Raw genomic sequence first — 23,708 nt, forward strand, 5'->3', positions numbered from 1 at the left:
GTCAATCAGAACTTTACAAAGAAAATGCTTCTCACTGTGAGAATTTTGTAATCCGTTTGTCTCTACTCCCCCAAGCCCCAATTTTAAGTATTTTATTGTTAACAGAAGTTCATTTGACTTTAGAACTACTGGTTATATAGCCTTATAGAAGGTAAGGTGTGTCTTAATCTTTGTAACCCAAACTGTCACAGAGTTGACACAATGTTTCTTCCAGTAAATGAACAGTAAGCTTTATTTACTTATTTATTTTAAAGATTGGCAACAGATGTTAGCTTGGCACACCTAAGCTAACATCTGTTGCCAATCTTCTTTGGTTTTTTTCTTCTGCTTCTCACCGAAGCCCCCCAGTACATAGTTGTATATTACAGTTGTGACCCTGCTGATTGTGCTGTGTGGGATGCCGCCTCAGCATGGCCTGATGTGTGGTTCCATGTCTACGCCCAGGATCCGACCCAGCGAAACTCTGGGCTGCCAAAGCGGAGCACACGAACTTAACCACTCGGCCACCGGCCAACCCCAGTAAACTTTATTTTTATAAAAATGTTAGGGATTTTTGCTATTAACTAGCTTCAAGGAGGATTTTCTGCATAAGAAAGCAGGTTATTTAGTGTTCCATTTACTTCTTTCTAACCTGTTTTGATCTTTCATGAATTCTGCATTCTTTTTTCTTTTAATTTTTTTTTTGTGAGGAAGATTGGCCCTGAGCTAACATCTGTTGCCAGTCTTCCTCTATTTTGTATGTGGGACACCTCCACAGCATGGCTTGATGAGCAGTGTATAGGTTTGCATCTGGGATCCGAACCGTGAACCCCGGGCTGCCAAAGCAGAGCATGCAAACTTAACCACTATGCCACTGGGCCAGCCCCAAACTCTCCATTGTTAAGCTGTTTTAATCTTTAGCCATTGTAGGTTATTTACATTTTATGTCTTTTTTTATTATCGTTATTTTGTTTTTAAGTATATTCTTTTAAACCATTTATTCATATCATCTCAATTTAGACTTTAACAATTTCAATGAATATTTCTTTTCTGGAACCACCAAACATCCTTATTTGTTAAAAAATAAACCTCATCAAAAATGCTTACAATGAGAGTATCAGTGCCATGTGGGAAGATCCTTCAGGCTCAGTGACTTTGTGTCTGACCATGTCATTAAAGTCATGTCTGAATTCGATGAATATTAATGATACCTGTATACACTGGATATTCACTTCCTACCCATTAAGAATTCATTATTTCTCTAAACCACTGCATCTTGCAGAGGCACTGATGGCAAGAGGGAGCATATCAGATTTATTCAGAGGGCTTTCAAATTATTCCACTATCATCCCCCATTAAATTCTAATATGGTTCTATCCAGCATCCACTTAGAATTAATACCAAAGAGGCTACAGTTACCAATAGGTTTTAAGGTAGAAAATGGTTGAAAGCAACAAGTATAAACTTTATTTAATCTACTTATATGATTAATCCATGTTTCCTTTTGCACAAATTTCACCAGTGTGCTGTATCCTTTGAAAGCAAGACTACATTTTATTTGTCCCCAAACTACCTATTTTCAATGTCAAAGGAGGTACCCTCTTGTTGAAGTATTTGAAAATTTAATGGACAACTCTGTCCTGGACTGTTTGTCCTCTCCATGCCCTTCAGGAGCAGATTCTGACCCTACATCTCCCTTTTCCTTACCCACGCATTTCCCTATCCACTGCCCCTGTCAGCTCCCCAAAGTTATTTTAATTGCCCTCCTCTGAAACTTCTCTAGCTTTATTTTGTCTTCTTTGAGTAAGTGATCTGAATTACAATTATAATTCAGATGTAGATTTTACTAGGGCTTTATACATGGATGAGACAGTGTTATGTTTTGTTTCCTACAGTTGTCTTTAGGATGACATTTTATTGAAAGCCTTAAATAAATTTTACCAATTTTTACCTTTTGATTGAATATTCTAGTGTTCACTTTGAAATTGTACCTGAAGAAAAGAGAGTGCTCCTAAATAAAGCTGCTAATAATTGCTTAGTATCTTCCTTAAAGTTGCTTAGAAATCATCACAAAAAAAAATTTCTACAATTCAGGGCTTCCCTGCAAAAGTGTACGTGTCTGCTCATCTTAGAGATATCACCTTACACTGATGACAAGGTAATACCTACCGAGGACCTGCACCAAATTCTACACTGGGCTTTTTTTCTTTTTTTGGTTGACTAAGATAAGTCTAAAATGATCATTTTACCAAGGAAAAAAAAGAATGAGTGTTTACTTCGTGCCGGATACTTTTCTAAGCACTTTGCATGTACTTATCTGTGAGGTAGATATTACTATTCCAATTCTCCAGATTAGAAAATTGGGGTACAGACCTAAAAACTAACTTACCCAAGGCCAACCATCTAGGCATTGGTAGCGCCTCCAACCAGTCTAATTCCTGGGCCTGCCTTCTCGGTGGGTGTCATGTACTTACATATTGTTGCTGACTTTTTTGAAAAAGCAGTAACTTAGCCTATCCTATTTGCTAATATCTTCAAGTTTTCTTATTTCCTATACTCTTTCTCTCCAATTCCTATAAAGTGTATGAAAAAGATTTTATGTTATGTGCTATATTGGTAAAAACCCAATTTGGCTTTCATTAACACCAGCTTCTAATCATCATTTCTCTAAAACTGGATAAAGAGATAAGATTTGTGAACAGAAACTTACAGCATCACCCTTTCCAGGGCCCAGTGGTTAGAGGCCCCACTCCTCCCACACAGTATATTCAAAACAGCTCCATTTGAATTTCTGATACCTGAAAAAAGGTTTTTGGCCCTCAAAGCATGTAGGAGAATTTGTAGGTAATTCAGTGTAACCACTACCACGCTTTGGAAACCTCTCAAGTTTTAAGATTTACTGCCGCAGCGTATATCTCCAACCTCCCTGTGTTGGTGAGTAGTTGGTGACAATACTGCGCACCCAAGGATTCCTGACTAAAAACCTATTCTGTTTTTGCAGTGGATAGCCTGCTGAAATACACTGGCTATGGGAATGCTGCAGGACTGTTGGCGGCCAGGGGCCTCTTGGCTGGAGGAAGAGGAGATAATTGGTACTCAGAGGACGAGGACACAGACACTGAAGAATACAAAAATGCAAAACCAAAGTATAGTATCAAGTTTCTTTTCACCTAACTATGTCTTTGCCTTTGAGTTGGTTATTTGCCCTTTCACTTCTTTTGTCTTTCACTTCCAAGCATTTCTTTTCTTTTGTGGATTTGGAAGCTTTCCATTTAATAGTGTTTTTAGAGGCAGTTTCATAGCTAGTGGGCTTAGAGAGTGACTTCAAGTGATTGAGGAAGGATAATATGGCAGGAAGTGTTCTGCTGCGTGACATCTTCAACATGCTCATTACCCTCTCCAAGCATTGAGAGAGGGTGTCTTTAGAGATCTGCTGTCATATACTTTAAAAGTATTGTTGCTTACTCTTTGCTTTCTTTTCCATAGGTTGAAATTTGTAAGGTATAACAGAACCAAGGGTTTAAATATCTTTCTCAGAAATCTAAATGTAGGTTCCATACATTCTGATCTTCCCTCTTACACAGAAACCCTGAGGACTCAATAGAATAAAGCAGCGAGGCACATCACTAGCGAAAGGAAGGAAGTCTGGCTCCACAGTAAATTTTAATCAGACACTTAGGGAATCATCTTTTACCAGATGCATTAGTGCACTGAACAGGCAAACCAGAAACTCTAGCAAGTCTTCCCTGAGTCAGTGCTTACAAATCAAAGACACTAATTCTTCTCTTATCCCAAAACAAACCACCTCTACTTCCTTCTATTCCCTCCCCATCCTTTTTGTCCCCCTCTCAACCCTCATTTTAAGTAAATTTTTTAGTTTCCACTTATTAGGAGTTATTTGAACTCAGTTTTCTGAATGTTAAAAGAGCACGCCCTTTCCTTGTGGCTTATCAATGATGTTGACATGCTGTCTCCTACTGGCAGTCTTCTGAGTGTGATGTGAATCATGTAGTAGTTGATCAAAAAAAGAAAATCATTATCTGCAAAATTAGGCCTCTTTTTTTTATGTGTAGATTGTGTCTTGTGGACATGGAAGTAATGATTTGTCAGAAAGTAAAAGAAAAGATCATTCCGTAATCAGACAGGACTTATATGGCCTGTATTCTTGGCAAATCAGGTCCGAGTAGGTAGTGTTACTTACAGCATCCCCAGTGTTACAGCCTCAGCAGGATTTTATGGAGTATGTCCTAGAAAAAAAGACTTTTGTGGAAAAAAGCTAGCAGTGACTCTAAGCAGTAAATTCTTAAGACTGTCACCATTTAGATGTTATAAATTGGGCATCTCTATCAAGTATTTGAAGCTAAGTTAGAGGACTCATACTTTAATCTTTCCCTAATTATAGAAATCATCATTCTTAGTCTTGCTAGCTCTTGATTTTTCCATTCCATAAACTATATTTCCATATCAGTTTAATATTTTATATCTCTCCATTTGAGACTTGAAAATATGCCACTTGAGAAATCTTATTTTTAAATGAAGGTAGAAATAATATTAGGCATTCATTGTGTCCCAGAGTATGTGGACACAGTCAACTAAGATAGAAAACTCTTAGGTACTCGAGGATGGTTGATATTGTTGCATCCCAGTGTGTATTGTTGATTTTCTTTGGTAGATGACTTCTATAAAGGTAACAGTCACTTATCTAGCAAACACCAGGATGTTACTATATCAAGAAAGAGCTCAGAGAAAATGCAAGAACATTGAGTCTCTCCCAATAGTTTGGGAAATAGAAATGTGTTACATTATGGCAATGATGTTAGATTTCAGGAGAACACCTTTTGTTTAAATCAAGGACTATGATGTTGATATTGTTATTGTCTTGGCTCTCTGTCATAGGAAGATTCTATATGGAGGCCTTAACATTCCTAACTGGAATCTTCTTCAGCCTTTGGACCTGGCCTATACTGTTCATAGGAATGGTGTGTGAGTGTGGTCAGAACAGTGACCATTATGAGATCTTGTTGTATTTCTTAAACATCGCTCATTACAGGTATAAACATGCGTTCTTCACATAGCATCACACTTTCCCCGTTCAGATAGATTAGCATCTTTTTTTCTTACATCTTCCCTCTTTCAAGTGAAACAGTGTAGTGGGATGTTTAATTTGTTAATTTAAAATGCTTATTCAAATGGTCCCTGTAGAAGTGGTGGTGAATAAAGTACTTTGGAAGCGAGACAATCCTTTGTGCTCTGGGGAGTGATCCACAGAGCTCGAACAACTTTTTCCCTAAAAATTGTTATGAAAACTTTTTACCAATCTGGTCAAGCTTGTGAAGTCAGCCTCTGAAAGGATTGCTTACCTCACCAATCAGTGTGCCCAAGATCACAGTCCGCTTTTTTTGTGATGCATTTATTTACAACAGTTGCTAGTGTTGGCAGAAGCAGAGAAATTGCCCTTGATCCAGTTGGCCCTAGTCCCATTGTCAAAAATGTAAGTGGACTTTGAATAACGCACCAAGGTAACCTGTAATCCTTTAGTGGAATCTGAAACCAAGAATTGTATGGAGCTTACACGCGGGCTATGAGAGACAGTTAATATCACAACAATGCTTTTTGTGTCAAAATAAATTTATTTAATGGACTGGAAATGGCTTTCTGCAATTAGCAAACTCAGACAAACTACACTCATAGAATTACATGCCACACAGGTTTTTGGTGTACATCTAGCCATGTTTGTTAAAAGTTTTCAGATAAACTTTGGTCCTGTATCAAAAAGAAACCAAATCTCTAAATTCTAAATTTTATACCCGTTTGTTTTATGCTTCTGAGCATGGAGACCCCTTGACTGTTTAGATGGTATAATACAACTGACTAATACGATTTGTACATCATTCCAAACATCAATTGAAAGATGTGTACCTAATGACATTTGTCTCCTTTTAGATCAGTAGCATTAGGCTGGATATATAGGAGCCTACTGGTCCAAAGAGGTGTCTGTAAAGGGCTGCTGTATAGAGGGGCAGAGGAGGGGATGGCCAAAGTGGGCAGAATTCTAGGATACCTCCTTAGATTCCTAATACCCCACACTAGTTCATAATCACATCCAGAAGCTTTAAACCTTTGTACCAAGCAACTCAGGGGAGTTTCCTTCTGGACTATATTTCTCTCAGCAGTAGCTGTGGCAGCAGCTGTATAGATAGTTGCTTTAGCACAAGGCAAGGGACTTTGTCTTTTGTCAAGGTTTTGTTATGCTGCTTTAAGTCCCATTATAATTGTCTTTACATATCAGGGCTATACAAATGAAAAGATAGCTTTGTTTTTAATATTGCTTGAAGTAAATGAACCAGAAACCAGAACTTGAAGATTTTTCTCTTTGCCTAGTTTGGGCTTTGTTGTTATATTTATGTATAATAGGATTTAACTAGCAATTCTGGGAACTGGAATTTATTTACTATAAGCAGTCATAAAAAACAATCTAAATTCAGATCTTGCAAAGACCAGAATCGAACATGAAATCATTGCCACTTCTGCCATGTACACTGGTTCCAAAAGTTAACCAGCCTTTGTGATATTTGCAGTCATACCAGTTTTGCCCTTTCAAAACTGAGTCTCCTAATTTTTCTTTTGTATTACAATTTGAGTAAACGGCTAGCAAAAGGCCAGATCTGTTAGCTGATCTACTGTTGAGCTTTTCTCGAGGTTTCACTTCCTATAGATTCACAACATAGTTTTCTATATCATTTATGTCAAGAATATCACTCTTAATCCAACAGCCTAACACAGGAAACAGGAAACATTTAAAAAGCAATATAATTTTAAAAAGGCATTTTGGAACTTTTTAAATTGCCTAAGTGCAACTTGGTATTCATGTATGTATGTGTATTCAGTATGTATATTTGTATGGCTGATACATGATAGACACTTAATAAATATTTGATTTGATAAATGAATAAACAAATGACTACAACATTATCCTAGTTCTTTACATTGCTAATAGAATGTAAAAACTTGGATTAAGATGTTTCATAATTTACCCTCTTTCTTTAATGTAGAATCAGTGTTACATTTACATGGTAATTCTCAAATTACTTGAGGCATTTTCAGCCTCGGTCTCCATTAACTGGTGTCTCTTCAAAACGTCTTATATCTGAATTTACCTATAGCAAACTCCAGAAAACACCTAGTTGTTGCATGGCTTCTTTAGTTAATGAAGATTACACATGCAGCTCCATAGCGATGATTTAAGCAAATCATCCAAGGCCTTCTGGCTTATTTCTTAGCAAGTGGCTCACTTATGCCAATAATAATAGCTGCTATTGGGGCCGGCTCCGTGGCCGAGTGGTTAAGTTCGCGCGCTCCGCTGCGGCGGCCCAGGGTTTGGATCCTGGGCGCGGACATGGCACCGCTCATCAGGCCACGTTGAGGCAGCGTCCCACATCCCACAACTAGAAGGACTGGCAACTAAGATATACAACTGTGTACAGGGGGGGTTTGGGGAGATAAAGCAGAAAAAAAATAATAATAGCTGCTATTTATTGAGTGTCTAATATGTGCCAGGTACTTGTTCTAAGAACTTTCCTGATATTATCTCATTTAATCTTCACGGCAACCCTTTGGGATAGGGTTATCCCCATCTTACAGACGAGGAAACCAAAGCTCAGTGACATCAAGTAACTTGTCCAGGGCACACAGTTCATGAGCGGTCAAGTGGCCTGACTCCAGAGCCTGTGTTTTTTGAGAATTTTGTTGTTGCTTTGCCTACCTTAAAAAAACAAATTTTATTGTGGTTTTCCCTTGCCTTATTATTTTGGGGGTAAAATATTTATAACATAAAATAGACAATTTTAAGTGTACAGATCTGTGGCATTACATATATTCACATTGTTGAGCAACCATCACACCATTCCTCTCCAGAACTTTTTCATCTTCCCCCACTGAAACTGTATTCATTCCCCTCTCCCCACAGCCCTTGGTAACCACCATTCTACTTTGTGTCTCTATGAATTTGACTAGGAACCTCATATAAATGGAATCTAAGTACCTCCTGTAAGTAAAATCATATACAGTATTCTTTTGTGCCTGGCTAATTTCACAGAGAATGTCTTTAAGATTCATCCATATTATAGCATATGTCAAAATTGCCTTCCTTTTTAAGGCTGAATAATATTCCCTTGTATGTATATACCACATTTTGTGTATCCACTCATTCCTCAACTGACACTTAGGTTTATTTCCACCTTTTGGCAGTTGTGAATAATGCTGCTGTGAACATAGGTATACAAATATCTATTCAAGTCTCTGTTTTCACTTCTTTTGGGTATATAATCAGAATTGGAATTGCTGGATCATATGGTAGTTTGTTTAATTTTTTTAGAAACTCCATCCCATTTTACATTGCCACCAGCATTGCACAAGGTTTCAGTTTCTCCACAGCCTTGTCAATACTTATTTTCTGTGTTTTTTTTTAATATAATAGCCATCCTAGCAGATGTGAAGTCAGCACTTATGTTTTGACTGCTACTATATTGTTCCTCAAAGCCAGTCAAAGGGAGAGATGTGTGCCCTTTAAATAGTTTTCTCTGTTCTTAGAGCATCTGTTATCTTTCTTTGATGTAACCAAAATAGAAAATAAGAGAAAGAAAATGTATTTTTATAAACCCTAACATCCTTGAAAGCATGAAAGTTCTATTCAGTTCATTTTAACTTACATAAATCTGTCAGGTAATTCTGTCTCTACCTTCATAATACATTCAGAATCTAGTCACTCCTTACTGCCATCACTGCTACCAGTCTAGTCCAATCTAAAATTTTGTCTCTCGCCAGGATCATTTTAAATAGCCTTCTAACTGGTCTTGTTACTTCTACCTTTGTCCCTCTTCAGTCTGTTCTCAACACAGCAGCCAGCATGATCCTTATAAAATATAAGTCAGACAGTATCACTGCTCAGAGCTCTGCAATGGCTAAAAACCAAGTCCTCACAGGAATGTACTTGCACCCTTTCTCCTTGTGCTCTCATCACACCGGTCTCTTCACTGGTTGTCATGCTCCAAACACACTCCTGCCTGGGGCCTTTGCATTGACTCTTCCTTCTGCCTGGAATGCCTGTTCTCCAAACAGCTACATCTTACTCCCTCACCTCCTTCAAGTTGAATATCATCTTCTTAGTGAAGCCTGTTCTGTCCCCTTATTAAAAATAGCAGTGCTCCTACCTTCACCCCTTCACCTCGCACTTCCTTATATTGCTTTTCTTCATAGCACTTATCGCCTTCTAACATACCCTATAATTTACTAATTCATTTAGTCTGTTTTCCCCACTAGAAGATAAGCTTCATAAGGCAAGAAATTTTTGTGTGTTTTCATTCATTGAGATGTCCCCAGAATAGTGCCTGGCACACAGTAGGCATTCAGTAAATTTTGGTTGAATAAATTAATTTTTTGAGTTGTTGAATAAATTTGAGTCAGTCAGCCCTTTCTGAGTGTTAGGCTTCCAAGGCGATTGAGGTTCCTGCCCTTATCACGCTCTATATCTAGTTGGGGAGTGGGAGCCAGGGAATGGAGTTCAGGAACATCAGGATATGGCCAATTTCCACTCTGTTCTTTTTATTGTTTTGTTGGGGGGCAAATATTCTCGGGAGTTTTTCCTGGAGAGACATTTCTAGCTTCATTAACATATAATGTCTCCTTTCCCACCTCACCTGCCCTCTTCTTCCCTGGTCTGGACTCAGGAATACCAAATACCGTGTCCTGAAAACCCTGATGCCTTTCCTAGAGGTTGCAAATTGTCAGCCACAGGCTAGATTTAGCCCACAAGTAGGTTCTGCTTGACTTGCCTGATGTTACATTGGGTTGTTTGGTTTTATGTTTTTATTTTTTGTTTTACATAGTGCTTAAAGTAATTTAATTACTTGTCAAAATTTAGAATTCAGCTATCACAAAAGAAAATTTGGATTTCTAACTTCTTTTGAGACAGTGGAAGTTCTGGTAACATTAGGCCTGCGTTCTCACATGGCAGCCAGTGGATGGAGTTGAGTGGTCATAGTTCCCCTCATACCAGGCCTAAGCTCCTTGGGTTTGACAGCATGTCCTTTTCGTTCTTCTTACTGCCTCGCCCCTGCAGGCTTTGACTCAGTAGCGCCTTCTTTAACCAGAATGCTTTGGGTAAAATTTAATCTACACTTTTAGAGATTGAAGTTAACTTTCATATAGCTCAGGGCTCTTTTTTGTTAAGTGACCTAGTGCTGTTGACATTGGCCTGATGTAACAATTTGAAGAAAGAGCAAAAGTCTGGAAATTTCTCTCAGCTTTTATGCATTCATTTGCTCCTACCTTTTTAGTATGTCTCAATGTCTTCATCTCCAGGCTCATAGCTGCTGTCAGATCATATAATGGCCTTATGCAATACAGAATTCTCTATGCAATACCACAGATAGGAGTTTAGGTACTTCTTGTCACCTAATTGGAAGACAAGATTGGAGTGCGGGGAAGATGTGGGAAGGGAACAGAGACAAGGTAGGAAAAATCATAGTAAATATAAAATTACCCAATAAAATATCCACCATAATTAGTGTACTTAAAGCATCTTAAGACTCAGAGTCTTGGAAAAAATAAAACTGACCCCAGAATTTCAGTGTTAAGACCATGAAACCTGGAAGGTTAAGTCTCAGACTATACCATTTGAGGTTATAAAAGTGGCAAGTGTTTGTTCAACCAAAAATAATTTTATGAAACCTCACATCATTTTGTTAGGGTGACTATCATTTGTTTTCTCTTCCTCTCTGAGTAGTAAACTGCATGAGACTGGTTTGAAGTGGGGAGTAGGAGGGGAGAGAGCATCTAGGTCTGCTTCCTGCCCCCAGCATATTAACGTTTTCCCATAAGAGAGTGGCATAGTTCAGTGCCCCAATTTGTGTTTTCTGTGGTGGTGTTTACATTCTGAGTACAGGGGGAGGAAGAGATGACTTTTTAAAGGAAAAAAAAAAATGAAACCTGAATCCCTGGAGTGACACTGGGGGGGTGGAATGTTTTCCTGTATGGGCAATGGATGGTAAGTTCTTACTCTGTACGAATGAATTTCTGGCTGCTGCTTTTATGCTCAGTAAGCAAAGGATTTTGTGACTTCAATAGCTAATTTCAGAGCAAGCTGTTAAGTCATTTTTAGTAGCAGAGGACTTGAGGTCAGTTATGGAAGATGGACATCATTTACACCAAGCCCTTATAAAGAACCAAGAAAAGAATTTAATGTGCCCTGATTCAGGAATTCATGTCCTGACTTTGTATGCTGCGGTATCCATAATATCACAGAGCTCACCAGTGTGTCCTCCTGACACATTTTTTTCTTTCCTTAAGGCACATGATGGCTTGTGCTAGTGTCATTATATTCTAAAACAGTCTGTGGATCTGATTTTTTAAATCACCCCTTCATTGAACTTGAAGAGAGCAGCTTTTTCTCAAGAGGCAAATGAGCATGATCTACATAATTAATACATCTACCTTCCTTATATTTTCCTCTGAGGCCTGATTTCCTTTGTCTGCTTGGGGAGTGGTATGTGCCTGTAATATAAGTACCTTTACTTATTTATAAGACTAGTTGTTTTTCCAATTTAGCAGGCAGAAGAGAAACTAGTAAAAACATGTCCCATTGTTACATGCCTAAACAAATAATAGATGAGCGGTGGACTTACATTTTCAGTATGGCATCTGGATACATCTTAAAACTCTGTAGTTCTCAGAAGCCTTGTCTGGGTCCTCTTTTGTGACTTTTGGGAAATATGATGACCCCAATTCAGCATTTTTGTTAATGGCCACTAACTAGAGGCCTTTTCTCTTTTTTTATGAGTACTGAAAAAAAGGAGAAGGAATAGTAGCACATAATGAGTGTCTGAAGTAGGCACTCTAGCCCAGTGGTTTTAACCTCATGGTGTATCAGAATCACCAGGAAAACAAAAAAATACTTACAGATTTAGTTGGCCTCAGGTGAGGCCCAAGCCTTTTCTTTAAAGTTTCCTAAGTATTTCTAATGTACAGCCAAGGCTAACAATCACTGATAGCCTGAGGGTTTTCAGGCTGTGGCCCGGAGTTCCTGAAAGTGCCTTCAGGGCTACCTTAAGAGGAAACAAATGAGTGTGGACAAATCGAAGGGTTTAGGCCCCAACTCTCCTTGGCCATCCCTATCCCCTCTTCTGCCTAAGCAGTTCCACTTTTGTCTATTTTATATATCAGCTTTCTGTGTAGATTTCATTTGTTTAAAAAGTGGGGAAGGGAGTCCCTCTGCTTTAAAAAAGTTTTTTAACCATGGCTCTAGACATAGGTCTTAACGCAAGAATGGGAAAACAGATGTTTTAGATCTGGTTTTTGAGGATGGTGAGCACTGAGTCCTTCCACAACAATCCATATGCCATGTAGCCTCTGAGGAATGTAAAAAAAGAAAAGGAAATCTTTTAATAGTAGATAATAGTACCTAGTGACAAAGCTCTTACTCCAAATGAGAAAAGCCCTGGTCATTAAAGAAAGTTAACTTGCCCAAGTAAAAGTCTAAAGCAGGGAGGGCTTGTAAGCTAGCTGCCAGAGGACCTAATTGGTCACAATGTCTTTGTTTTGGCTGGCATGATATTTTTCTCTAGCACTGTTCTCCAGTTTACCCTAGTCCCCAACACTCCTCATTGTTTATACTTGACCAATTCATTCATTTGCTTATCCTGAAGTCTTGGCCCCTGAAAGCATTTGTGTTTGTAGACCCTAGAAAGCAATTTATTAGCAATTTGCTGTTTTCAGGGATATTTCATTTGATCATTAAAAACAAACTGGGGCTGGCCCCGTGGCCGAGTGGTTAAGTTCGCACGCTCCGCTGCAGGCGGCCCAGTGTTTCATTAGTTCGAATCCTGGGCGCGGACATGGCACTGCTCATCAGACCACGCTGAGGCAGCGTCCCACATGCCACAACTAGAAGAACCCACAATGAAGAATACACAACTATGTACCGGGGGGCTTTGGGGAGAAAAAGGAAAAAATAAAATCTTTAAAAAAAAAAAAAACAAAAAAAACAAAAACAAACTGACTGTACTTCAAGGGGCCGGCCCCATGGTGTAGTGGTTAAGTCTGGCGTACTCCACTTTGGCAGCCCAGGATCACAGGTTCAGATCCCAGGCATGGACCCACTCCACTCGTCAGCCATGCTGTGGTGGTGACCCACATACAAAATAAAGGAAGATTGGCACAGATATTAGCTCAGGGCTAATCTTCCTCCAGCAAAAAAAAAAAAAAAAAAGGGAAGATTGGCAGTAGATGTTAGTTCCAAGCAAAAAAGAAAACCCAACTGTCTGTACTTGGCTGGTACAAAATGCTATAACCTCCTGTCTGCTTCTCCAGAAAGATGTTTAACTATAGATATTTAGCAGCTATTGAAAGAATTATCTTTTATTTCACGTCCTCAAAAAAAAAATTAGTGTGGCTTTTTTTCTAAGGGGATAGCTTGTTTGGTTTTAGAACTTCATGCAAAGTTTATGGAATGTATTCATTTTAAGTACTTTATTAAATCTATTTCCAAAAAGCCAGATGATACACCTGTCACTTGATAGGCTAGATTTCATTCCTCCTTTTATCTAGGTCAGATCAAATCAAATTAAAATTGTTCCTCTGCTTTATCTTTTATTATTTAAACACTCATTGCCTTCTGTGGTCTCACTAATGGACTAATTTCCTGAAATTATAAATTGGCATGCTTTCATTTTCAGACTCCAGCCTCTCTGTCATCATTTTTCAATTTTTTTGACATATTTGTTTTATGCTGTATCACAAAATGGATTTCTCCTTCTCTGAAATCATTTGCCCCCTTCTAATTAATGAATAAGCTGTGCATCCACGGATATTTATCCTAATGGCACCAATCAAATTTCACATTTTTAAAAAGCAGCACCTTTTTTATTTAAAAAAAAAGTTGGCAAGTTAGTTTTACTTTTTTAAAAACAATAGCTATCACTCATTTCCCAAAGCAAATTAGTAGGAAAAGTCAATTTTTAAAGAATTCCTATAGCAGTTCTATACCATAAAATTGCTATTATTGCCAATTTTTTGGCTATTATACTCTTTCTTATTATAATTTACAACTTGGACCAGAAAAGTATAGAAAGAGCATAATTTTAAAACATACAGCATAACTTTTTTTTCTTTTTGTAGCATTAATCTTATCACTGGTCATTTAGAGGAACCAATGCCAAACCCCATAGATGAAATGACAGAAGAACAAAAAGAATATGAAGCCATGAAACTTGTCAACATGCTTGATAAACTTTCCAGGTATTGTATTCCCATCCATTTTTTGCTTGGTTTCAAAAATGTTCTATTTCTTTGTCTCTCTCACTGAGAGTTACCATAGAACAGCAACTCTGGAAATCCATGTTGCTCGGAACAGGGTGGCTCAGGCAGCGGTAGTTCCGATCTCTCTTGGCTCCCATGGTTTTCTAGATGTGCCGCTTCTGGATGTGCGTTCCTAAACATTTAAACTCTCAAGGCTAGGGTAGTAACTACTAGATCACTGTGACATTTAACCCACTAACCTCCCTGTCTTCAAAAAGATGCTGTGAGCTAGGTTCAATGATTTTGCTGCTGCTTGTATTTTTTGTTTTAGTCTGTTTTGGTTTTTGTTCCAAATCATGATGCTTTTTTTTCCTTCATTTTTGGTGTGCAAGTTTGCAATTCTGTCTTTTTGGTTTGCTGCTGAAAACAAGAATTCTAAAATGTCATGCACCCAACAGGAAAAAGTGAAGAGGAATAGCTCAAATGAAGGATTTTCCGAAAGCAGGCACTTGTATTAATTAGGGGTTCTAAAAACAATCTCCCCTCCCCTTCTTGCTTCACACTTCCTTCCCCTCCAAAAATAGCCAGTTTTGAAAATAATTAAATATATACTAATCAGCAACTAGTCATCTTGGAGGAGTTACTAGAAAATATTAATTCCTTTCACACTTGCCTGAAGTGCTCTATTTTCCAGTCATACATTGAGTCACTATCTCCTTTAAGCCATCTTGAGTGAGTGCTTCTGTGTGTTGGTGGCAGCTGCCACTTAAAGATGAATTTCTTCTGCTCATCTCTTTTTTCACAGCTATGTATAGGCTAGCATCCCTCAGTCAAGAGAAGTAGCAACTGGAATGGGAAAGCCAGGAAACCAACCCTTGAGGGAAAAGATGTGACAAAGAAACAAGCAGAGGCTAAGAGCACAGCAAGAAGCTTAGAGTAGAAATGTTCAAAAACAAGAGGCTGACATGGGCAGTGTGACAAGTATGGGTATTTAGACACTTTGCAGAGTCTGAACTTTTTTCAAATGATGCTGGTAATGTGGTAGAAGTTATATAGAAGTAAGTAGCTTCATCATCTACAAAGCTAGTATGACTAGAATTTATGACTTCCAGCTAGTCTTTTTAACTTTTCATCCTTTCCCAAGAAGGTTAGAATTTACAGCTAACTAATTATGCTAAAGACATTTGTTATCTGTTTGCAAATGACGTTCTCCATACCTTTGTATAGAACAGACATGTTCCTTCCCTGAAGGAAGTTGCAAAAAGAGAAAATACTGATAGGGCAAACCTATAGGAGGCAAAATAGCAAGTTCTGAATGAATATATAAAAATAAGATCTGTGCTTGGCTACTTCCAAAAGGATCTGATGTAACTAATACAACACAGTGGTATAAGTATAACAGTTAGGATGAGAACCAACAGAAGCTGGTAGAAGCTGGAAAGGGAGTGTTAACAAGGACCTGAGTGGAGCATATTAGTGTGTTAGGACAGTAAAACAGTTCAGTTGCATAAATTTCATTTTCATAAATTTCATTTCAATAATATGAGTTCTTAGAAGATACCACAGATGCTATTCAACTGGCTCATATACCCTGGATAAATAAACTCCAAGACAGGAAAGTAGGAGATGGGGGAAAGAACTGCCTAAGGTAATGTGGCATAATCTAGGTACTTGACTTACTGAAAGAGACAAGACCACTTCATAAGGCATCCCTGTAACAGGGTCAGAAAACGGTGCTCACTCCTTCTCCTTTTAATCTCTGGGGAATCCACATATTCTCAAAGCTGCCAACAAATAAATACACAAGCGTCAAGTCGGAACTACCCAAGCTTCCAATTGATTTAATCTATGCCTCAAAGAAGATATGTACTTACCCAACAAATGCCCAACTCAATCAAGAAGGTGATACTGATTTTTGCATGTATAAAGCAGAGCAAATATGTCTTGTGGTAACTTTGATGGTACCAATTTTGCTATTAAAATTGAAGCTAAAGACAACTTTGATAACAGTCCTAAATCACATAGACTTTTTGCATGGTGTGGTGGGTTTTTTACATTGTCTGCCTTTGTATGCTTTCTAACATTTGCTCTCACTAATAACAATGACAAAACTGTATGAAGATCAGCAGTGGGCATTCCAAAGCAGGAATGCAAAGAATGAAGCCATTCTTTATGCATCTTACATGTTTGTCTTAAGTTTCTTCTCTCTTTTCACTGTTGTTTTTTGGTTTTTGGTTTTTGTTTTTTTGAGGTAAAAAAGATGCCATAAAACCAAAGTAAACTAAATTCAGTACAATTCAGGGAACATTTATTAAGCAGCTATTCTGTGCAAGGCACTAGGCTAGGAAGATAAAGGAAATTCAGAGGTCAGTGTGACAGTCTGCTTTTGGAAAACTCACATTCTAGTGGAGGAGTGGCTGTAATCTATTCTAGAATATAAGGTAGAAGGAAATAATGACAAAATAAGGTCTATGTTGAACTGTAAGCACCCAGGAAAAGGAGCAGTTCATTCTGTCTGGATGAATCAGGGACTGTTTCATAGGGAAGGTAGCATTTATGCTGATCCTTGAAGTTTAAGAGGTATTTAATAGACAAATGGAAAAATGACCATTCATTCCAGGTAGAGGGAAATTTACTTTATTAAGATAAATTTTTGGCATTCACATACTACATCTTTCTTCCAAAGAGCTCAGGTTGTTTTATCATTATTTGATTAATACAATGTTATGAGATTTATCATTGGAGCAAGGCCCAAAGATTTGCCCTGAACATTTCCAAGCTAATAACTGGTAATAATCCATTCCTTTAACAGTTTACAGAACACTTTCACATACATTCTCTTTCTAGCTTCATAATAAAGTGAGACTAGGAACTTCATTTTCCAGACCTCAAGACTTTTGCTCTGTCCACTGTGCTACTGTGTCTGTCTGGGTCAGTGTTTGCCAGAACACTTCCTAATCATCCTCTTCAGCATTGTGCTACTGGTTAGTTCCCTCAGCTGTCACTCTGAGGACGTTCTACATCCCACCAAGTCTCTATTGTGTTAAGAGTGTACTGTAGCTTTGTCTGATTAACTTTCCTTTTCAAGAATGAAATTATTTTCTCCTGGGCCTGAATTGAAAGGCATGTGAGTAAAGGATAGGGTTGGAGGTGACGTGGCCAGTGAATGGACACTAGACACTTCCTTTTTTCCATCCATAGGAGAGCAGATGTGAAGGACCTGTACCAGGATGGTGGTTAGCAACAGTGGCCCGTGCCAAAGCACTTACCAAAGTGATGACTAAGGTTGGTCATGCCGAGTACTGTTACTGAGCCTGGTGTAGGGTATAGATGTTATTCACTACCATTAACTGTAAAACCACCAATGCAAAAAATTAAAATTACATTTCCATTTTGCCTCCATGCTGGACATAGGCACTGCCTCAAGGAGCTCACCACCTTAGCAGCTGTATCTCAGCTAGATTCCCAAGGACACTGGAGAGATTGGTGCTCAAACATTTTCTTCCCATTGAGTACGAACTGACTTAGTAGTATTCTAAGTGATTTTTTTTCGTATAAGGATTGTATTTGTGACAGATGTAGATAAGGAGATTGGCAGTGGATTTGGAAGTCTCTCTTAAGAATAATCTGAACCCTATACATCCCATCATGTCTAGCTAGTACAGTGCCTTGTTACCCTCTGGGTTCCCCAGTGTGTGATGATGAAATAATGAACACAGCTGATCCCCAAATCTGAAGATCAATTTTTTGCTCCATAAAATGGCCTACATGGTTTAAGACTTTAAAATATACTTTTGTCAGTTCTTTTTCTTGACCAGATGTCATAAAATTCAGGGCTAGAAAGGAACTCCATAAAGCTACTTTGGCCCATGACTGGCTAATTTAAATATTGGGGTGCATAATTCCTTTAATATAGTATAATAATTATATTTATCAAACATAAGCATTAAGGCCTGAGGCATGAGATTATAGAAAGCTTCCTTTGACATTTTTAATGTGAGAGCAGAGGTAGTAAAGGGGATGAAACTTGCCTGCCTTTCCGCCTCCTCTTTCCTTCTCTGAACTGGAAAAAAAGTAAGTCCCTGCAGTTTAAGGGGGAGATTAGGATGGGGATTGTGTGTGGTTGAGCAAGTCCAGTGTGGCTAATGCAACTGCATTCACCTGAGCTGCAGCAGACAACTCATATATAGTATAATGCAGCCTCCTCTAGAACAGGGAAGACAGAATTAATTGACCTAAGCTTAAACTAACCAAGGGAAATAATATTTCAAGTTTCAGCTTTGTTTTGACTTTTCTAATTCCCTTTAGTTCCTTAATTAGAACCAAGACTGATTAATCTTCTACCCAACCCTGACCCTGTCTGTTTAACAAGGTGCATTGCCTTTTTGCTTATATATTCTACTATCAGAATCTTCTAAAATTGACATATATGTAACTAAATAAATAATAGTTGTCTTCCCATTTCTTATCTACTCCTTATCCAATTATTATTATTATTATTTTTGCCAGCCATTGTGTAGTATTTGGGACATGGCTTTCTTAATAAATGCAGGTACCAAATATAGGAATAGTTCCCTTTAATCCAAAGATTGTTTTTAAACTTACTAAAGCTGGGACAGATGATTTATGATTCAAAAGTAACAAATACCTAATTTTTTCCTCATAAATAAGTTACTCTGCTTACAAAAATGTTGCCAACTGTGATTACACTCATGTTTATCATCAGTCAAGGAAATGCTTTTCAGGTACATTTCAGAAACATGATCCAATTTTTAAAGCATTGTGAGAACTATTGTAGGTATGAAAGTAAAAAGATGTTGTTTACATCAGAAAATCCTTTGCATACGTGCTGTGCAGTATGGTAACCACCAGCCATATGTGACTCTTGAGCCCTTGAAATGTGGTTAGCCTGAATTAGGATGTTCTAAAAGTGTTAAATACTCACACTTTCAAAGACTGAGTACAAAAAGAGAATGTAAAATATCTCAAATGTTTAATGTGGATTTTACGTTGAAATAATATTTTTGATATATTGGGTTAAACAAAATACATTAAAATTACTTTTCCCTATCTTCTCTTACTTTTTCAATGTGGCTACTAGAACATTTCAGATTACATATATGGCTTACTTTTGTAGCATACATTGTATTTCTATTAGACAGCACTGTTCTACATCATTAAAGTACACTGTAAGGTTGCTTGGAAGTTCAATTAAGGGAACTTGGATCCAGTTATATTATTATACCCATAAAGTGGCCAGGGAGGATTAATTTGAGAAAGTTGATAGTGTATATCTTTATGTTGTAGAGGGCCCTTCCACTGGCTAGACACCTCTAAGAAGGTTGTCACACTACCTTTGTATTGCCTATTGGTAGTCATTGTCCTTTAACTCTGTAGTAGGAACGACTACTTTGAGCTCCTGGTTTGAGCACTAGCTGAAATGGCTTCTGTCTGTTAGAGAAACATCAAGTGAGAATAATCTCCACTGGCTATTTGCTTTCTTAGTTAGCCTCCTCCCTTAACTTTTAAATCGTCCCAATTGGGAAGAGCATGTAAGAACTTCTGTTTCTACTGCCTTATTCAACAGTGTCATTTGGCATGCTGACCTCTTATTAGTATTTACTTTGCTAATTTGGACAACAGGATAGAAAAGTTCTATAGAGGAATTACCAAGAAATATTGAAGAACACCTTCGCCTAAGGATAAAACTGAATTTTATTCTTCTAGCACTATCCCTAACCCCTTTCTCTATTATTTTCTTAACCATGCTCTTTAATGTGAGGTGGGTAGCATACTTTTAGAAGCTTTGCATGTGATCTTCTAACAGAAATGAGAACAATAATAAAAAACTAATATTTATATAGTGCTTTAAAGTTTAAAAAGTGCTCCCATATATATTATCTCCATTGAACATTAAAACAGCCCTCTGAATTAATTAGATAGGGCAAGAGGTATTTTACTGAGGAGGAAATGGGACCAATGATTAAGTGACTGACCCAAGATTATGCATCTGGTTAATGACATAGCCAGGACTCGGTTCTCTGTCTTCAAGACTCCAGATCTTTTGTTATCTTGAAAAATTACTAACAGCTCTCAAAAATGTGTCAGTCTGATAATTTTTAATAAGACATTCTAAATTTTAAATAAATGCAAAGCACAAAGACAGGAAGCATATTTACCTAATGAGAGAATTAAGATTTGGAGGATATGCATTCCTGCTTTTTTATTCCATAATTGAGCCCTTCTCAAATATCAGGTCAGGTGCTAAATAAATAGCTTACATCAAAAACAAAAACAGCTTTATATGAAGGGAACCAGTAAAACTGCTATGATTTGATGTTAATAATAAGGTCTTTTAATTATTTTGACAAGAGAACGGTTGTAGGTATTCTAAAAAATTCTTACATGGAATGTGATCACATTAAGAAAGCCCAGCTTTAAAAAGGCTTCCCTATGGGACTATGTAAATAACTCCCAATTACCCTTACAAAGTGGAAGGACATGGCGTGGACAATATGCCATATCAATTTGTCTTGGGAACGATGTCTTTAGCCACATACTTTACCTTCCCAATTGTACCCAATCCTAAAGCACAATGATGAGACTGAAGGAAGAATCTCAGAATTATTTTTTGAAAGTTGCAGCCTGACAACCTCAAATTTGCTACAGATAAGCCACTATACCCCTTCTACATACTGGGTTAGTGGCTTAGTGCAAGATCGGTATAACCAGTCAGCACTAAGAAGCCATTAGATGAAAGATATAATGAAAGATGAAGAATCAGGGTTCAAGCCCAAAAAACGCTCTTTCACAGTATGTAACTGAACATGTTAACCAGTGCCAAAGGTTATAATATTATTTCTATAAGAATAAAGGGTTCAGAACACTTACAGAATATAACAAGTTATTGGCAAATCCACTGTACTTCAGTGGATTATGAACTGTTCCAGTGATGCTGAAATCTTGAAATAAGATGCACTGTCAGACTTGGAATTATAGCAAAGATTACAGAGCTTCTTTCTCTGAACTATCACAGGCTCCATTCTAGCAGGCATTTTTGGAAAAGCTCTGTGTTAATTAAAATGCTTTATATACCAATTTCTCATCCTATCTTTCAAATGTGAAAAGGAATTAAATATGAAATGGCTAATTTAATATGTCAGGGTTCTTTTTTCCAAGCCAACCCTACATTAAGAGCAGGAATCCCTGTGCCAAAGAAATGGTTCCCAATTATCCCGTCTTGGGTTTTGTTATACATTGTACAGAAGTCAACAAAACAAGTATGTAACAGAGCCTGCCTAAATAGCAGCCACCCTCATTAAAAACAGAGAATGAAGCAGGGGGTGACTGAAGGAAGCAGTGTCTCATAGGTTCCCCCCTTTTCTTCTTTTCTAATCATAGAACAAAATATGTTACAGAAAAGGCTCGGAACTATTATGCAGTACTCAATTAGAGGGAGGTGAATAGGTCTCTAACATGCTGTTTTATCAAAAGAGCAGACTGGTGTTTGCATGACTGTTGTTTCATTACAGACCCTGTCATTAATTCCATGTGTCAATACTGCCCTGTAGTACACAGAGCAGACAAGAAAGAAGAGCCCTTGAAAACAGGGAATGACTTTTGAGTCGTTATCAAGCTAAGTGGCAAGCGGGAAGCTGAAACTCGTATAGGTAAATTCGAAGGGACTCTTGGGAGATCTGCAAGTGGGAAACAAGAATGCATTTTACCAACTGCTTAATTATGTCCTGTTTTTCAACAAGTACCCTTGAATTGAATGCTTTGTTTGTAGTGCACAAAAACATGTGCTGTGGGCAAGAGTATTCTCTTGCTTCCAGGTCAAGTAAGGTGTTTTATACACATACACATCTGGCCTATTCTATGATGTGCGATTGGGTATGTTGCTATCTGAGCCCCAATATTGCACTGTCATTTCTGGGGGGAAGAGTTACATAGGAACCAGAAGCCCTAAAAAGTGGAACCTTCTTCACTAAGGTTCTGAAAAGTTATATAAGCCCAGGCATCCCAGAGGACCATACTTAACAGGGAAATGGTGGCTCAGGAAAATGTTAAAATGTATGTGGAAAACAAAAAAAAACAGACCAGAAAATTTAAAATATGGTATAAATCCCATAATCTCCCACCCCTGAATCTTAAAGTACTTTTTGGTTTCCATTAGCAGTCCTAAGGGTTAGGCTGGGGCAAAATAGGATTTCCTTTCTTGGACGTGCTTTATCTGTGTCCTCGTGCCTGGCCAAGCCCTTAGAGATTATGATTCCTTATCGTTTAGTAAGATCAAATTTCTAAATGATGTTTCGTTCCAGTTGAACATTCTTGGAGGCTTATCTCTTCCCTGGCCAGATGCCTGATCAGATGAGAAGCCCGCCATGATACTGTCACAGTGCCTAGAATGGGCTCTTTATCCAGTAGACATCACTGTACTTTTTGATGATAACGAGGGCAGTCTTAACTTATGTTAAGGCCTGTATATAGCATTGAAGGTAAGTATGAAGGAGTTGTTGCTATGTGAATATCTTAATCCTGATGCACATTTCAATATAGTATCTCCATTTAACCATGATGTACATATATCTGACACCTAGCCATCCTTTTTAGGTGGGACCTTCATAATTTAGGACCAGTAACTCTTCATGAAATGGCCTATTTATTGAGGGCCATGATTGAATTTAGATCCTTCCTTGTAACATTTGCCATTGCTTTGATTTACTTTTGTAATCATTCTAATCATCTGCTGGTAGTTTTGCAGAAAGGATTTCTGGTCTTGGTGTATGTCAGTGACAATTAGGTAGGATGCTTTGTTTGACTCAGCCTTAGACTATCTTGATTAGAAACTAAAGGCTTAGCAGTATTGAGTTTTAGTGTCTTAAAAACCTAGCAGCTTTTTAAATAGATTAGAATTATTTAGTAGCCTAATATTTAGACTCTTAGAATTATAATAGAATCTTGGGGATCATCTTGTCCAACCCTTTATTTTATATTGAGGAAACTCAAGCCCAGAGAAGGAAATGACTTGCCCAAGGACACCCAGCAAGTTAGTAGAAGGTCTGAGACAAGAATCTAGACCTCCTGATGCCCCATATATAAAAAGCTGAGTTATACCAGTTGGTGGTTGGGAATCCAGGCTGTATGGTACAAAGAGGGCCTGACTTCTGCTGGATGGTCAGAATGTCTGATGACATTGACTCATCAGGGAAATAATTTCAATTAAAATAATATGAGAATGATTCCTGACAAATAGTTCTCTACCATTCTCCATTTATGCTGTGACCCATGTATTATATTCTTTCCATAAACATTTACTGAGCATCTACTGTGTGCCCCATCCTGTACTAGATACTGCAAATTACAGCCAGGTAAGACATGGACTCTGCCCTCAAGTTGCTCACAGTCTAGTAGAGAACGAGAAATCCTGGAAAGCA

At 37.9% G+C, this 23,708-nt stretch overlaps 1 protein-coding gene across 12 annotated transcripts in view; it reads left to right on the forward strand.

Annotated features, from left to right (window-relative positions):
* Positions 1–23,708, forward strand: part of RIC8B (RIC8 guanine nucleotide exchange factor B) — a 106,203-nt gene that overhangs the window by 76,039 nt on the left and 6,456 nt on the right. For 2 of the 12 annotated variants that reach the window (XM_008541475.2, XM_070599814.1), the window contains 2 exons: positions 2,981–3,125; positions 14,152–14,271. In XM_008541475.2, coding sequence (XP_008539697.1) covers positions 2,981–3,125; positions 14,152–14,271 — 265 coding nt within the window. Of the gene's footprint in view, positions 1–2,980; positions 3,126–14,151; positions 14,272–17,472; positions 17,557–21,803; positions 21,942–22,592; positions 22,770–23,708 lie in introns of all 12 variants that reach the window. The other 10 variants (XR_548290.2, XR_548292.2, XR_548293.2 and 7 more) reach the window with 10 other exon arrangements.

The sequence above is a fragment of the Equus przewalskii genome, chromosome 29 (assembly GCF_037783145.1).
Source record: "Equus przewalskii isolate Varuska chromosome 29, EquPr2, whole genome shotgun sequence".
Lineage (NCBI taxonomy): Eukaryota > Metazoa > Chordata > Mammalia > Perissodactyla > Equidae > Equus > Equus przewalskii.